The 17,956-nt window shown below is 44.6% G+C and overlaps 1 protein-coding gene across 2 annotated transcripts in view; it reads left to right on the top strand.

The window, feature by feature from the left end:
- The first annotated feature begins 1,453 nt into the window (after positions 1-1,453).
- Positions 1,454-17,956, top strand: part of LOC147429919 (GRF1-interacting factor 3-like) — a 36,493-nt gene continuing 19,990 nt past the window's right edge. The window contains exon 1 of one of the 2 annotated variants that reach the window (XM_086496108.1): positions 1,454-1,944. In XM_086496108.1, coding sequence (XP_086352234.1) covers positions 1,858-1,944 — 87 coding nt within the window. In that variant the 5' untranslated portion in view covers positions 1,454-1,857. Of the gene's footprint in view, positions 1,997-17,956 lie in introns of both variants that reach the window. The other variant, XM_086496109.1, reaches the window with a different exon arrangement.

Below are 17,956 nucleotides of genomic sequence, written 5' to 3'. Positions count from 1 at the left end.
GTCTTGATGCAACATGTTCTTGAGGAAAAAAAAGCGGTATTGAAATCTTTTATTTACCTCCTATTGTTTACTTGCTAAATGCCCTCGAGCAATTTGTCGTATCGGCCACAGTGCCTGCGTTTTCGAGCATCCTTGAACCTCGAACCATGTCCAATCTTGAGTCAAAGCCTTGCTCGAATAATGAAGATCATATCATTGCCTTGCCAATACCTTCATACCGAAAGTGCTCCATATCAAAAGATATGGCTTTAGCTTTGGCAGGTTTTCGGTCGTCCTTAAGCTTGTTGGTAGCCTTGCATGCCGTGCCGTTCATGTCTCTCATAGCTGTAGATACTCCTCGTGGTCCTTGCCATAAACCATGCTTGACTGTTGGCTTGTCATCCACAGTCATAAAAGAGAGCGTGTCTCATCAACCGTAGAGCATGCACATGCATAAGCATGCCATACGGAGCGCCGCTAACAAACATGTGTTACACGGAGTCTCATATCCTTCTGTCCCTTGGGAACCCTTGCATGCGCGTCTCGGACCTTTGCCTGGGAAAACATGCTTACAATAGAGTAGGGGGCCCCAAAATAGGGTGCCCAACTCAAAAATCACCAAAATAATGCGAAAACGCTTCTGCAACAGCCATGGCGGAAAGACTGCGCAGAGAAACAGGAAACGAGATCCTGCTACGGTTCGAATCCGAGAAGACAGGCTTGTCGAGAAATGCCTCTTGGGCCATGGCGAAACCAGGGAGAGAGAGAGCTTCCGCGTTCATGCAGGTCAATTTTGACCGCTTCCTGAGTGTAAGGGCTCATGCCCGCGTTGCTTGGCCTGTCGAGGCTCCCACTCCATTGCAAGCAGTCACTCCCACGGCCCTGTGCCGGCCTCGACTTCGTCCTCTTCGGCTTCGTATCTTCAAGGGGCCATGCCCACGGCTTTCACGAGTTCCAAGACCGCTGAGAGAGAGAGAGAGAGAGAGAGAGAGAGAGAGAGAGAGAGAGAGAGAGAGAGATCATGCATGCCTCATGCAATCGATCGATCTCCTTCCCCCTTCCTCCATGGCTTCTCCCCCCTGGGCTCTGATACCAATGAAAGAGCATAGGGAGATAGACATGCCAATAACCACCCAACCATACCTATATATAGGCCCTTGGCCCTCCTATATATAGCCCCTGTATCGCATGTGTATCTATCGGCCCTTGGCCAGGGCCGTGCCCTCCTATAGTCCTACCCTTGGCATGACATTTTGTGTTCACCACATATGTTTTGCCTTGGATGCTGTGGTTAGGGCATCTGTCTGGCAAGGGACAAGTCGTGAGTTTGATTCACCTAGCAGATACGAACCGCGGCTTTATTTCTGTCCGTCCACGCACCTCAAGATTCTCGTGCTCGGCTCACGTCCACAACCCCAAGGGCTGGTTGGAATTTGTACGAAAGTGGGCCCGGATTTGAAGAGGCTGACGGAGCACGCAAAAATGAGAGAGCATGCATGATGATGCGACCACTGCTGATTAGCGCGAACATTAAGAATGAATGTTGAAAGCACTTAGAAGCCTTCAGGCTTACACCGCCCCCGCCTGCAGAGCCGCGTGCCTCCAAGCGGGCCACACTGTCTATGCTACCACCCTCATGCAGTGGTTGTTGGGTTTCATTCCTGTGGCTTTCGTGGCCACCTTCACCTTGTTTACACTTTGTGGGCAGCTGTTTTGAGGCCTGCTTTCACTCTGAGATAAGTTTTTCCCCCTATTTTCCTCCTCATCACGGGTCTGGATATCTTCTGCACTGCTTCTCCGGCCATTGTTGGCTTTGTTGATGCCACGTTTGTTCTCATCGTCAAGTACATCCTTACACACAGAGATTCTTCACACAGAATGCAGCAACATCTTTCTCAGAATGCCCCAGGTGGCCCCCATTCTCACCCCCCCATTGCTTCTGTGACCACCGAGCTTGTGCAGAAGGTTTTCCCTCTCTATCCTAACAAGTTTTGTTGAAAGGGATGGATCAATGATTGTGAGTGCATAAAATCTGCTGACATTTTTACGTCTTACTGGAAATGATATGTTTTATGTAGTTTGTCTGGAATGGAGAGTACTAAGATGAAATACTTCTTACTGCATGTGATGTTCTTATCTCCATGTACAAGGCAACAAGAAGACACTAAGATACTCCATTCTTTCCCTAAAATGAGGTAATTTTTGTCGGTGCTATGCATCTTTCTACAGACTTTTGGTACGGGTCTCTTGCCAGGTTATGGCAAGTATATTACAAAAGCCTGGCATTAGACCATTGAGATACTCGGGCATTATTCCCGAGTCTGGGGTTGACAAGTATTTTGGTGAAGTTGTTCAAATGATTCTTGCTTTTTTTAGTAGTTAGAAAAAGGGGGCAACGGCTGTGTTGAATGATTTTTAGCCTTTAAGCCTGTAGCTTTATCCTCGTCCTTCCCACAAAAAAGGCCCTCACTCCCTAATCTGTTCCTGGGAGATATCGGAGCCACCCTCAGACATGAGGCGAAACACCCCCTCTCAGCACCGGGACAGGGAATAAATCCAATGGAGCTGGAGTGAAGGGATGAATTTACTTGCGGAAGAGGTTTGGTAAAGATGTTAGTGGGGTTATTAGATGAAGAATAATACACAAGCCGAATGGTACCATCGAGGGTCTTCTCTTGAACAAAATGGTACTGTATCTCTATATGTTTGGTCTTGGCGTGACATTGGGTTCCTCGCAATATGTGCATGTAAATTATAGTGGCTTGTTGCGGAAAACAAAACTCCATAAGTAACTCTAAAATAAATAGGCTTGCATGTAGCACTACAAGCAACACGATACTCGGCCTTTGTGGAAGATAAGGCAACAGTGGACTACTTATTGCTCCATGAAATCGCTCTTGAACCGAACGAAAAGGTGTAATATGTAGTCGATCATCGTGAATCTGGATCTCCATCCCAATGTGAATCACTTCATCCTTGGAGAGTAATTTTGGAGCCAATGACATACCAATTGCCCAACGATTGTGATTGTTTCAAATATTGCAAGATTTGTTAAAGATGTGATTGGGTGGGCTTCTGCATAAAGGAGCTGAGAAATCTCATTGGGAAACTGAGCTCAGAATAGATGTTCAAAAACCAATTGAGAGAGCCAACCAAATTTTGATACTTACTTCGTTTTAGCTAAAGCGAAGGGGTCGTATAGGGACGATAACTGCTTGACATCGATAGGAGTAGAGATAGGCTCAATTGATCAAGCCAAAAGCCTCCAACAATTCATAGACATAAAGTTGTTGAGAGAGAAAAATATTGTTACCATATACATGTGGTAGTGATGTGTGTGAACACACTAGGACCGGCGGGGCATTTTTTCCCTCTTTAGGAGGTTTTTTCGTCGAGCATTGTATATACGTCCATCACTCTAGGGCTATCTATCTTTCCATTGCACACTAAGTAACACACAGTCTATAGTGTGCCTTGAGCTTCCTTCGTCTTCTCCAAGCTGTGTGTGTTTCTCTGCAACCCTAATTCCAACAGTTGGTATCAGAGCAGGTCACGTCCTCCCGAGCTTAGTCGCCAGCTGCTCCAGCATATGCCTGCACACTTTCTCCGATTTTAGTGAGCTTTGGCAAGCGTTCGCAGGTCAACAAATATTTTGGGCGAGCTCGAAGAGCTCGGTCTGCTCAGATTTTTGATTTGGGCTCATTTCGACCTCCGTTTCTACTACAAACAGTACTGCACAGGCTATTTCGTCATTTTGTGCAGAATTTCTGTCAGTGCCGTTTTCTGCATATCAGGTGTCTTATAGTCTTCTACGGTTTGTGCTATATAGCACAGGTTGTTCCCGTTCCATTTCTCCTATTTTCGGGTAGTTTTCACATCAGGTGCAGCATTTACCATGGCTGACAACAACAACACAAATGTGTTCAAGATGTTTGTTGCTGAGGACAGGTTAGATGGGGACAACTACCCTATATGGGCTTATATGACGCAACATGTTCTTGTGTCAAAGGGTTTCTGGAACATTGTGCAGGGCATTGATGTACGTCTTGGTTCTGAGGATGTAGGCGATGTTGAGGATGTTGCAGGTCTTGCTGCAAGGATTGCAGTTGTTAGAGTTGTTTTGCCTACGGCAGAACAAGCTCGTTGGGATGTTAAGGATGCGCAGGCTCATGCATTGATTGCGTTGTCTGTGAAGCGCACCATTGTTTCTCACATCCGTTCAGCAAAATCTGCAAAACAGGCTTGGGATACTCTAGCAGGTCTTTATACAAGCCGCAATGAGGCTAAAATTGCTTTGCTGCGTAAAGAGCTGGAGTCGAAGATTATGCATGAGGAAGATGATATGGACACTTTCCTTGCTAGTGTCAAGGATATCAATGAGCAACTTATTTCTGCAGGTGAAGTTATTTCAGATAGTTCCCTTGTGCAGACTGTTCTTGATGCCTTACCAGATTCCTACCAGACTTTTGCTAGTACTTGGGAGACTTACGACCCAAGGAAATCCAGAAATTGTCAAGTTTGATGCATTATGCACATTGCTGTTGCAAGAGTCACTTTCCAGAAAAAACAGGACTAGACAGCGTGCAGTTGAACAGGCTTTTATTGCTTCTTAAAGAAAGGGTGGTAACAGTAATGTAGCCACTTCTTATGGTTCTGTTGCGAGTGGAAAAAATTCTGTTCCTAATGCTTCTGCTGGCAGCAATTCGTCTGGAAATTCTGGTGACAAGGGCAAAAAGATGCATTGCCATTATTGTAAAGCTAATGATCGCTTGATCAAGTCGTGTCCTAGGTTGAAGGCCAAAGAGGCTAAGAAGCTAGAGGGTGGTTCCACTGCAAATGCTGGTTCCACTACAAATGCAGCCATTGTTGAGTCTTCTGTGAAAGGAGACTGTAATGCTGATGTTGATGCAGAATGGGCTTTTAGTGCAGAGTGCACTTACAATCCCGCTGTCCATGATGCATGCTTGTCAGTTGCTGCAGATTCACATGTTTGGTATTTTGACAGTGGTGCTACAAAGCACATTACCTCACATCGTGAATTGTTTACCTCTCTCGAGTCTGTCCCTCATGGGAATTCAGTCACTTGTGCCAACAACGCCTCTTATCCAGTTCAGGGAGTTGGAAAGATTGTGCTCTCTGCTGCTAATGGCAGCTCCTTCACACTTGTTGATGCACTTTATGTACCTGGGATCAAGAAGAATCTCTTGTCTGTATCCGCACTTGCTAGACTTGGACTTGTAGTCAAATTTGTGGATGACAGATGTACAGTTCATGATCTCAGTTTTGGTGATGAAATTGTTGCATCTGGGCTATTGTGCCGTGGGCTGTATAAGCTCACCTTGTATGAAAAGTGTGGACAAAATTTTGTAAATGCTGTTGCAGATTCAAGGGCTATTTCAGATGCAAAACTTTGGCATGCACGTTTTGGTCATCTGAATTTTGCCAGTTTGTTGCGTTTGCAGAAATCTGATATGGTTGCTTCTTTGCCGCCTCTTGAAGCACCTGTCAAACATGTTTGTGAAGGCTGTATTTTGGGTAAGATGCAGCGTTCTAAATTTCCAAAGGATGGTTCAGTTCGGGCCACATGCAGGTTGCAGCTTGTGCATAGTGATGTTTGTGGGCCCATGCAAACTCCGTCCTTAGGCAATTATCTGTACTTCGTGACTTTCATTGATGATTACTCCAGGCATGCAAGGGTATTTCCGCTTAAAGCGAAGTCCGAAGTTTTTATGTGCTTCAAACAATTTCTGGCTATGGTTGAAAATGTCTCGAAATGTACTATGGGCACCCTCCGTTCCGATCGGGGGGGGGGGGGGGGAGTATATGTCTCATGAATTTAATGCATTTCTGGCTAGTCGTGGGATAAAACACCAATGTACAGTGCCTTATACACCTCAGCAAAATGGTGTTGCTGAGAGGAAAAACAGGTCACTGAAGGAAATGGCACGATGTATGGTCAAAAGTCAAGCTTTGCCGCATTCTTTTTGGCTTGAGGCCATCATGTGTGCCACTTATGTACTTAACAGGTGTCCTACAAAAGCTTTGTAGTCTATTACTCCATATGAAGCATGGCATGATAGAAAGCCTTATATTGAGCACATGCGTGGTTTTGGCTGTTTGGCATATGCTTTGGTGTTACAAGTGCAGCGCAGAAAATTGGATGATAAGGCTGTCAAATGTATTTTTGTTGGTTATAGTGCTAAAAGCAAAGGTTACAGGTTGTATCATCCGCAAACAAAACGTATTCTGGTTTCTCGGGATGTAGTGTTTGTGGAAGATTCTGTTCAGCCCTTGCTGTCATGTACTAGAGACAATAATGTACTCTCACAGGACATTTATGACACTTTGTTGCCTCTTTTCAGTGGTGGAAATACGAATGTAAGTTCCAATGAGGCAAATGTACAGCCAATGGGGGTTTCTGAAAATGTTTTAGATCAGCCTATTACTGATGCAAATGTACATAATGTACTTGATGAGGAAAGGGCTGAAAATGAGCAGGCTAGAGGTATGCCAAAATGGCTGGTGCACACTTTGCGTGACAGTAAATTGGATGCACCTTTGTCTAGTCGTACTCGTTCAGGCTCTTGCCATGCATCTTATGCATCAGATTGTTATGCTTCGGTTGTGTCTAGCTTACATGATGTTGAGGAGCCTCTGTCTTTTGATGAAGCACAGAATTCAGAAAATTGGATGGCTGCCATGCAATCAGAATATGATGCACTTATCGAAAATGACACATGGACTTTATGTGATTTGCCTCCTGGAAAAAAGGCCATTGGTACGAAGTGGGTTTACAAGTTGAAACGCAAGCCGGATGGTGAGATCGATCGCCATAAGGCTCGACTTGTTGCAAAAGGTTATGCACAACAAAAAGGCATAGATTATGAAGAGACTTTTGCTCCCACTTGTCGTATGACTACTGTACGTTTTCTATGTGCATTGGCTGCTCATTTTGGTTGGGATGTACATCAATCAGACATTGTTACTGCTTTCTTAAATGGTGACATATTTGAGGAAGTTTTGTAACGCAGCCTCGCGGTTTTGTCATAAAAGGACAAGAGGACAAAGTGTGCAGATGTAAGAAGGCTTTGTATGGGTTGAAGCAATCTCCTCGTGCTTGGTATGAGAAAGCTGAGACTCATTTGGTTAAACGAGGCTTTTGTAACAGTCCAACAGAAAGCACATTGTATGTAAAGCGTGAGGGTGATGTACTTCTCATTGTGGTTCTTTATGTTGATGATTTGCTGATCACTGGACCAAATGAGAGACATATTGCTGAATTTAAGGCTGATTTGAATGCTACTTTCAAGATGAAAGATTTAGGGCTGTTGCATCATTACTTGGGTATACAGTTTAAGCAGTGTGATGGTGATATTGCCTTGTGTCAGAAAAGTTACATAGAGATATTGCTATGTAAGTTTGAACTTGAGGATTGCAAACCTATTGCCACTCCCATGGAAATAGGTTTGAAGTTGAGTCTACATGATGGTGGCGATCCTGTTGATGTCTCTTCTTACCAAACTGCTGTTGGCTGCCTCATTTATGTACGCAACACGAGGCCGGATATTCAGTTTGCAGTCTCACAGGTCAACGGATTTATGCATAGCCCAGGGTCTAAGCATTGGCAGGCTGTCAAGAGGATTGTCCGCTACCTTAGTGGTACTTTACATCTTGGCTTGTTTTATCCCAAGGGGGGATCATTGCCGCCAGACTTACATGCTTTTTCGGACTCAGATTGGGCTGGTTGTTTTGACACGCGAGTGTCCACAAGTGGTGTTTGTTTCATGCTTGGCAGTTCATGTATATCATGGTTGAGCAAGAAGCAACCTACTGTGGCCACTTTGAGTTGTGAGGCTGAGTACAGGGTAGTCTTCACAGCTACGGTTGAGTGTGTATGGCTCAGACGCCTTATGGCTGATTTGGGTGTTGGACAGGACACTGCCAACACTATCTACACTGACAGTCAGAGCGCATTGGCAGTTGCGAGGAACCCAGTTTTTCATGCTCGCACAAAGCACATTGAGGTGCATTACCACTATGTCAGGGAGAGGCTCTCAGCAGGAGAGATCAGCTTGCCTTATGTGCCAACATAGGACAACCTCGCAGATCTTTTCACAAAGGCATTGTCTTGTGAGAAGCTTGAAGCTTTCCGCAAAGCTTTGAGCTTACTCCCCTTTGTGGACTGATCCTGTCCTTAGGGCATGGCACTTCCCTTTACTCATGTGCCAGCTCTCGTTCACCGCATCACTCCAGGGGGGATTTGTTACCATATACATGTGGTAGTGATGTGTGTGAACACACTAGGACCGCCGGGGCATTTTTTCCCTCTTTAGGAGGTTTTTTCCCCGTGCATTGTATATACGCCTATCACTGTAGGGCTATCTATCTTTCCATTGCACACTAAGTAACACACAGTCTATTGTGTGCCTTGAGCTTCCTTCGTCTTCTCCAAGCTGTGTGTTTCTCTGCAACCCTAATTCCAACAAATATCTTCTTCTATTTGCCAAATCTCTAGTCAAGGAAATAATGAAGAAAGTCTAATTAGCAAGTCACTTGACAAGGTGGTAGGACAGAAAACACCAGGAATTAAACTGAAAAATCAACACCAAGGTTGTCGCGCATCTTAGAACTTAGAAACGGGGAGGCTGCTCCACATACACCTCCTCCAAATTGTTGTTGAGAAAGGCGAGTTGATGTCCATGTGTTACACGGGCCATCGATGATGGCTAAAAGGGTTCGAATAGTAGACATACCGGTAGTCGGTGCAAAGGTCTTGTCAAGATCGGGTAAAAAGGTTGTTCACAAAAAGAAATCCACAAACCCTCAGTTGTCTGCCGAACAGTGGGCGCAATACTACAAGCACAGAAAGTGCTACGAGTGTCGTGAAGAGGGACACATTCTCTTGCAAAGTGTCCAAAGAAAGAGGAGAAAGCTGAGGACAATTGAGAAACTTCAAAGGCGGTCGAGGATAAAACAAAGAAAAGATAGATGAAAGCAGGACTTGTACCAGATTTCATGGAGACCCTTGTAGATCACAAGGATGAGAGTTATTGAGCTCTGCAGAGTGTGAGGCAAAGTACGAGATCAGGTTGCCCTAATCTTCTTTGATAGTGAAGCGAAGGCCAACTTGCTTGTTTGGGACCACAGATGAACGTAGTGTTAATGGCGCCATGTCAAAAGGGATGACGTGGCATGTTCATTAAAGGGGAGACATATTATACACTCACAGATGATGACGAGGCATGGTATAGATTTTTGTAATTTTTGCCACGAATTAGGGGATGCTAACGTGACAGCCCACATGTAGGAATTAGGTGATTTTCAATGCTCGCTTTTGTATCTGATGCTTTTCAGGGCTTGGGGCCTTTAAATATGCGCCTTGGGGGAGCTCTTTGGCAGTTTAGTAGTTGCAGGTTGCAGAATGTGTCACATGCGCATTGCACTGGAGCCACGTGGACAAGCTATTGTTACAAGTCAACATCAATCTTAGTTAGCTTAGAATGTAGTGTGGCATTTTGTGAGCCTCTAGAAGGACGTGCATGATTAATCTGGTCATAGTTGCATGCCCTCACTTGCACAGGACAATCACTTAAGCATATAGGTATATGAACATTGGCTCGAGTCATTTATTAATAAGTGACTTTGACATGACATTTATAAAAAGTAGGTAGGGCAAATGGCAAGAAAACCCATAAAGAGTCATTTGGCCTTTCAATTTTAAAACATCTGAACCCAGTACTGTTACAAACTGATGACGTGGCAAGACTGTATGGACATGTCGATTGTATGGACTGCCTGTATATCGCGATGTCAGGCTGTTGATGTGGCAGTACGGACCTGCGTAAAACGAGTTGCTGATGTGGCAGATTGTACGGATTTTTGTAATTTGCGCGATTTTCTTTTTTGACATTTTTGCAATCAGGCCAGCGTTTTTATTTGCAGCCATCGGCGTTTGTTGGATCAGCCTTGCGATAAGGCGTGCAAGCCAGCAATCTGCAAATTTCCCCCTTGGCGCTCCCTCTCTGCAGCAAAAACGCACCAGGACCACCAGATTGCCTAGCGTTTTCCGAGGCCAGATCTGTGTTTTTCTGGTCCCTCACGTTTTTTGTCTACTTGCTGCGTTTTCAGCAAACGCTAAGCCTCTTGCACTCGAAGGGAGCAACCTTTAAAGTTTACTTGCCTATAGAATCATCTACCACCTGAAACCAACAGATACACTCTTTTCGTCAGGTATCTACACGACGTCGGTACTTTTCTAGCATTGATTACTTGCTGTTTGTTTCTCTGTATTTAGCCCCTTCGACGGCTGAAAAAAGCGAGGACCCCTTCACTACAAACTCTGCGACGCTCCGGTACCGTTCGGTGGCGTACATGCACGCTGTTTCTGTTACAGCAGTGTTTTCAACCCCTAAGTAGGTGTTTTTTGGGCAGACATCAAGCTGAATTTTTGCCTATTGCGTGGTCGATCATTCCATTGCTCGTCAGGACACCATCCGGTGGTTGTCATAGTGGTTATTGTTGATTGCTACAGCTTTGTAGACGGTGAGATATTATCCCTTGATCCTTGGGACTATTCTCTGAGCACGCGACATGTCGACTCCAAAGCAAAAGGGACAACAACAACAATCCCAGAAGGGGGCCAGCACGTTCATTGCGACGACGGCCACTTCTACTTCTACGACTACGTCGTCATCTGCCAACGCAACATCCAACAATTATGCCCTCACCCAGTTTGCTGAGGAGAAGAAGTTGGATTTGCACAACTATACGGGTCCGCACAATCATTGTCTACCATCGACTCTGGGAATGGTTGAATGATTTCACCCATTCGGTTACGAAGCATGCACTTCCCATCGCCACTCAGGATCAGATTGACGAGTTGGTGGATCGGGACATACAAGGCTTCACGATGAACCTCTCGGACCGCATCACGAAGGAAGTTTTTAAAGAGGAGCATGCACAACCATTGTGGAGACGGATTCTTGACTAGTTTGAGGAGACCTCGTTTGCCAGATAGATCACACTTGAACGGGAGTTGTACAACGTCCAGTTCAAGGATTTCAACTCACTAGATGGGTTGACCCGCCGCATGCGGGAGCTTTGGGACGACCTTGTCTCTGCCGGAGGCGACGTCACCTCGGTACGCATGGCTGGCCTCTTACTATTCAAGCTTCCCCCACACTTTGATCCCTACTTTCAGAGTTTGCTCACATTTGGACGTACCTCTTTTCTCACCTGGGACGAGATTCTCCCTTCCCCCAAATAGATAGAGGGGCACTCCGCATTCAAAGCAGGAGGTGTTGTTGATGCAGAAGGAGCTTTGATCGCTCAAGGAGGTAACAAGAAAGGCAAAGGTAAGAAGAAGAAGAACAAGGACATCGATTTAAACAGTGGAATGATCTTCTTTTCTTCCCGTACGTTGGCTTGTCAGAGTTAGAACTGCAGAGGATGTGGTTTTACTTGTTGGAACTGTTAGAATGCTTGCGGTGCCTTCTAGATTTTTTGTGGGATCTGCTTTTCTTGGTTTTCTTGCCTCTCTTGTGCTTTTGAGTCCTTCTCCGCTTCCGATGCTTCCTATCCTCCTCGTTAGGAGTTAGAGGAAGAGAAGCTCTTTGAATGGTCTGATGACGAAGACGATGAACTGGGATCATCCTTGAGCAAACATGCTTCTTGGATTTTCTTGCTTCCTTGAAAGTAGATTTTCAACCCAAATAGCGAGGATAGTCTACTGAACGGCTCTTCTTTAGAGAACTTCTAGAAGTCTAATGTGTTACAGAGTTTTGCAGATTGTAGTTTTTTGTGTGTTTCCGTCTGATCGCCCGTCGGAAGTGATTACAATGGTATCAAAGCCCAACTTGCTTCCTTGTGTTGGGGGTAAATGCCTAGGCGTCACCTCCAGACTGTTTCCATCGTGTAGCTTTGATCGAGAGCTTCACATCATATTTTCAGTATATTTTTGGCCGACTGTTGTTCACAAATTTTCAACAAATTCTACAATTCTCTTACATAAGAAACATGCTCCCATTCAAGAGTGAAGCGTATACTCAGAGATGCAATTTTTGAAATGCACTTGCCGTGAAAGAAAGGAATTGTAATAAGAGAGTCGGAGAGGAAACTTGGGATGAAAGCTTCCTAATACGAGAGAGAAGGCTTCTCGAGGATGCAAGGCTAAACTACTCAGCTGTTCGCGGCGAACTCCTCGCGAAGAATTTGCAGGACGCTCTAATACCAGTTGAAGGAGGAGGTTCGCAGACCCAAGTTGGTGAGATTACATAGTGGTGTGAGCGTGCACGTTGAGTGCACAGAGACAAAGACGGGCAGCATGGGTTCTTAGCGTTGGATGCAAGGAGAAGTTCATGTTTTTTCTGAAGTCCAAAACCTCAAGTGATGAGGTTTTCGGACCTTTTATGAAAATGGGCCATTTGGCCACTTGAACAATGTGAACACTTTAAAAAATAGTCAAGTGGCCCAAAATTTCAGCATTTACAAGTCAATTTCAGTAGTGAAAATTGGGCATTTTGATGTATACTTCTGCCTTATCTATCAATTTGTGGATTGCGTCTTGAAATTGTGAAAGTCTCCAAATTTTTGGACGACAAATTTGAAAAATTCAGATGTTGTAAATTTTTTTAGAAAATTCTAGAAATTAATAAATTTTACGAAATTCGTTGTTCGTTTTACAAAATTTTTGCAAAAATTAGTGAAATTTTAGCAATTATTAACTTTTGATTTTTTTTTTTTGGAAAATCAAATTTCTGTTTTTTGAGCATAAAAGTGATACAATGACCTTCTTTTCAAAATCAAGAGATTCGAAGGCATTGGATTCGATTTATGGAAAGAAAGAATGCAAGGCATCCTTTTCTTAAAAGATTGCGATGGTGCACAGCAAGATGTGGAACGGGAGGCAACACAAAACATTCGAATGGATTAGCAGATCACGAATACGAGCCATCTCGGCCTACTCAATATCTGCTCATGGAGATGCAACGTCCATAGTAGGTTGATGAGTGCTCAAAGCAGATGCTCCAATTTGCAAATGATCCACAATATTCCAAATTTTTGACCCGGAATCCGATTGACGGAGTGCATACGCATTGGCAGAAAGCCATTGACTCACCACTAAAACCAGCCCTCAAGAAACCTCCTACTGTAACAAACTTGGACACCCCAAGTCAAGATTCTACCGCAACACAACAGAGATTCACTTGAAAACAGTTCACAATTCACAATTAGGTCGACATGGCCCAGCATAGTTCCGTGCTTAGAGATATTGGCCCCAAAGACCGGCGCCCCTTTCGATATTTCTTTTTGTATTAATCTGTGTTCAAAGTACAAGAGAGCGGGCAAGTGCTCACTCTCAGACTCTATGTCCAGATTCTCTAAGAAGTGAGGCCTTGCCCACTTATTTAAAGGTACAAGGGATGCCCAAAAGCAGAGCCCCAAAAGCGCTTAAACTCAAAAGCAATTATCCCAAAAGCTTTCAAAAATTAAAGCATCCAATCCCAAAAGCTGCCGTAAATCAGCGAGCGCAATTTTTGGATTTTCGTACGGATTGCCACGTCAGGAGCGTGATTTGCGGTGCAAATTTTCGGGGGTCCGTACATTCTGCCACGTCAGCCTGTCGGCGTGTTTCACGGAGCCTGTTGCCACGTCAGCATTGTGTCTGTGGGGGACTTGTTGCCATGTCACCTGTTTGTGACACCTACCCCCAAGATGTTTACTGAAGAACTTGATGACGTTGTCGAAAGACATCAGCCAACTTTTGGGGACGAAAAAACCATCGAAGAAACGCAACAAGGGGAGTGACTACCCCGGTTATTTGGGCCGTCAATCTTCTTTTGCTATTGCAAGAAAATAGAAGAAGCATGTACACTTTCGAAGGACTGTCCAAGTCATCCTCTTCTGACAGTTCGGATAGCTCTTCTTTTTTCGATTCGAGTGAAGAGGAGAGAAAGAGCAAGAAACAAAGTATTGGAAAGAACAAGAAGAAGGCAAAGAAGAGCACGAATCGAGTGGAGACGGGGAAGACGACCACCGATGCACTATCCAGCGGTTCTGGAGAGCCTACCAACCTTCATGAGCTTAAGATGGTTGCACAACCAATTGAAAAGCGCACAACAATGCGGTGACGAAGTGACTGAAGAAGAGTGGGAGTACTCTCGGGGTTGCGCGACCAAGGTAAGTTTGCAATGTACGACTAGCAAGTGACTTTATTTATAAACGTTTGAACGGCCACTCATAATCTTTGTTCGTTGTAGTATAAGTCATACACAGCAGCATGGTGTAAAGTTCGACATTTTAGGGTGGAACGAATCGACAAAAAGCGTTTTACTCAAGATTGTGGTTTCTGACAATTCTACTGGATTCATCCTCCTATGAGAGTTTGGACTCCTATGACCACATGTTCTATTCAAAGAAGAAACACTTTTACAGAGCCAACCAATATGATTTTCTCGAGGACAAGGGCAAAAAGACCAAAGAATTTAAGGAGGGCGGACAATCAAGATAGTACCATGTGCCAATAGAAAAGAACAGACATAATAGACTTTTAGCACTTCAATAACAACTGAACTGGAAGAGAGAGATGACACGCGATACGGAGTGGTGGAATTCCACCCCAAAGAGTATTGGCTTCAAACCTTAGCGTCCCTTTCGTTATTTCTTTTTATTGCATCATCAAAGTACAAGCCGGTACTCCATCCTCTGCACCTTCGTCCAAAAGCATACCAGAGAATGAGCCCATGGCCTCACATTTATTTAAAGGCCCTAGGCCCAAAAGCAGTTTACATGAAAAGCCTTAAACTCAAAAGCATCTGGTATAAAAGCATCTTGTCCAAAAGCTGCCAGCGCAAATTACGAAAATCCGTACAGTGCTACGTCAGTACCTTTCAGGGCAAATCACGGAAATCCATACAGTCTGCTACGTCAGCAGTCAATGCGAAATCTGGAGTTCCGTATAGTTTGCCATGTCATCTTCTTCTACTGCTTCTGCTTCTTGGGGTTTAGGCCCCTCATTGGTGATCTACATAGTGGCTCCGTTCTTCAGTGGCTTGGCACGTCAGCAGTTTGTGACATTTGCTCCCCAGTGCAGAAGAAGGATGTCTCTTGGCGCATGTGTATTGACTACCGTGCGTTGAATAAGAATACCATCAAGAACAGGTTTCCTATTCCAAGGATTGATGATATTCTTGACTGTTTAGAGGGTGCTACAATTTTCAACACCATTAGATTTGCAGAAGGCCAGAGGATGTGCACAAGACTGCGTTTAGGACAACATTTGGTCTATATGAGTTTTTAGTGATGCCATTTGGTCTTACAAATGCGCTTGCTACGTTCAATAGGATGATGGATTGGATTTTCCGCTCGCATTAAAAGTTTGTTGGCACATTCTTCGATGACATGATAGTCTATTCGAAGAATGAAGAGGAGCATAGGCGTCATTTGACCATTGTATTCGAAGAGCTGTGCAGTCATAGGATACTTGTCAATCCTAAGAAAAGCGAACTGCTCCTCTGGCTATCCCATATCTAGTGAAAAGAAATTTGCAATCTGTCTCTGCGACTGTCTCTCTCTATCTCTCCCTAGTAAAGTGTCTCTATATCTGTGTAACTCAAGTAGATATAGCCCAAGACATCTCTGATCCTCATAACTCATGACCCTAGAATAAGCAATGGAAACCGCCCCATATCTCATAGTACATTGTGCAATGACATATGTAATGTAGCTCTGTCTTTGGCTCTAGTTGGCATAAGCTGCATATCCTGCTATCTGCCCCTCTGAATCTACCAGTCTCAATCTCCAGTTGATTTGAGGATGTGCGTCTCTGACCAATGGCACACCGCAAACCATGAGACATATGTGTGTCCATGTAGCTGGGTTGAATCACAAACCTATAGAAAGCCATCTTCATGCCCAACTCCTATGGCAGCTCTATCCATGTCCTCTTGGTATCCAGCTTGATCAAGTCCCGACGAATGAGTCTAGTAATCTCCACCCGTGTAAGAGACATCGAGGGTGCCTGAAGAGAGTACTGGAAAGGGTGTAGCCTGTCCATGGTGAAGCCATGCGTTTGAAACCATGATGTCATCTGTGCATACCAGCATGAAGTGTCCCCTTGAAGAGCTAGCTCTCTGGAAGACTCAAGGGCCAGTCTAGTATATCTGTCTCTCGTAGTATCCCACAAGTTGTGCACAAAGGAGACTAAGCTGGTAAGCACCTCAATCTCCATAGGAGGGGCAACTAGCTCTGCTCGAATGATAGCGTGGGGTACAGAGGCCTTTGCTCTGATCAGTCGAGAGATCATGGATACCAAGGGCCTCTCCATACGTCTCCAACCATCCAGGCCTACAGAAGGTCCCCATATCTACACCCCATACAACATAGCTGAGGCTACTAAAGTATCAAAGAGCCATAACTTTGTCCGAGGTTCTTGGAACTGAACCCGCGAACACATCCTCTCCAAGCTTGCCAAGGCCGCAAAAGCTCTAGTCAGTCTTGTCTCTGCTGCTCTCCCCAAAGAAAACCTCGGCCCAGTGAAGACAACCCCAAGGTAAGTGTATGCATTTGTATACTCTAGAATCTCCTCATTATATGTGAAAGTCGGTGCTAATCTCTTGATCCACTGTGGTGTGGGGTTAAACACCATAACCTTGGATTTACCAAGGTTTACAGACAATCCACTATGCTTGCAAAACTGTGTAATGCATCGAGCTGTAGTTGCATACCCTCTGGTGAGTCAGAGATCAACACAATGTCATCAACATATAACAACAATGGAATCCACGTCCCTGCCAGCTGTGCATCTCTATCACCCTCTCTGTCAATGTAATTAGACACCTCATCAACATACATACCAAAGAGAGTAGGAGACAATGGGCAACCATGTTTCACCCTAGTGGTGGAGTGAACTAAATCAGATATCCCCTCCGGAGTGTGTACATGTCCCATCATTGATCTGTATAGAGCCATAATCCCCCAAATCAACACTCTGGGCATCCCCATCTCCTGCAGTTTGCGCATCAATCGAGCTCTCGGTACCATGTCAAATGCTTTGCGGAAATCCACAAAGCTACAATAAATCCGTCTTCCATGTGACCTGCCCTCCTCAATGATGGCTCTGAGTCTCAGAATATCATCAAGAGTGGAGAAACCCCTCTTGAAACCGGCTTGGCCCTTTGCTCGTACACCCTCACCCTCTACCCAATTACTCTAAGTGTTGCTCAAGAATGGATGCATACAACCGTGCCAATGTGTGCCCAACCATAATAGTGCGGTAATTCCCAGGCTCTGTGGGATCACCTGCTTTGAAGATAGGCACAATAGTAGTCAACCTCCCAAGTCTCAGGTAACCCCTCACACTTAGCACGATTGAACAACACTGCAAGAACCTCTACCAGCATATCTCTAGCATGTATAAAGTGCTCTGCTCTAGACCATCATGATCATATGCCCTGCTTGTCCTCATCCTGTCAATGGCTCTCTTTACCATCTCAGTGGTAAAGAAGGTGCTGGTGGGGGGGGGGGGGGGGGGGGGGAGAGAGAGAGATTTTTGGAAGCCTTCTTTAGAGTTGTGCGATTATAGACTTTGAAACTTTCCTCTTGTGGCAAAATGTTACATTAGTCTCTTGGATAGTATAATGTATTATGTTATGCTAAGTCTCTTGGATTAGTCTCTATGTTAAGTTATTCTAGGTAGGTTGACGGTCTGAGGAGCTGAGTAAGGCCCTATGTTCAAATCATTTTTGAATGTTCTTGTAGGTCTCCTTTTTGGGTGGACGTGTATTAAGTGAGCCCGTACTAGTGTACTTCCCTTTTCTTGTGAGAAAGGTTTTTTTAAAGTCAAAATTGTCTTTATTTTACTCTTAATGGATTTCGTCACCATTGGCTAGCGTCCTTGCACGTCAATCATTCCTTGTGAATAACAATGTTGATGTCAACATGTATGGAAATATTGTGTATTTGAATTTGTTTTCATTTC

This window comes from Adiantum capillus-veneris, chromosome 22 (assembly GCF_014529385.1).
Source record: "Adiantum capillus-veneris isolate H3 chromosome 22, ASM1452938v2, whole genome shotgun sequence".
Taxonomy (NCBI): Eukaryota; Viridiplantae; Streptophyta; class Polypodiopsida; order Polypodiales; family Pteridaceae; genus Adiantum; species Adiantum capillus-veneris.
Note: the sequence above shows the minus strand (reverse complement) of the source record. Positions and strands in the feature narration are given on the sequence as shown.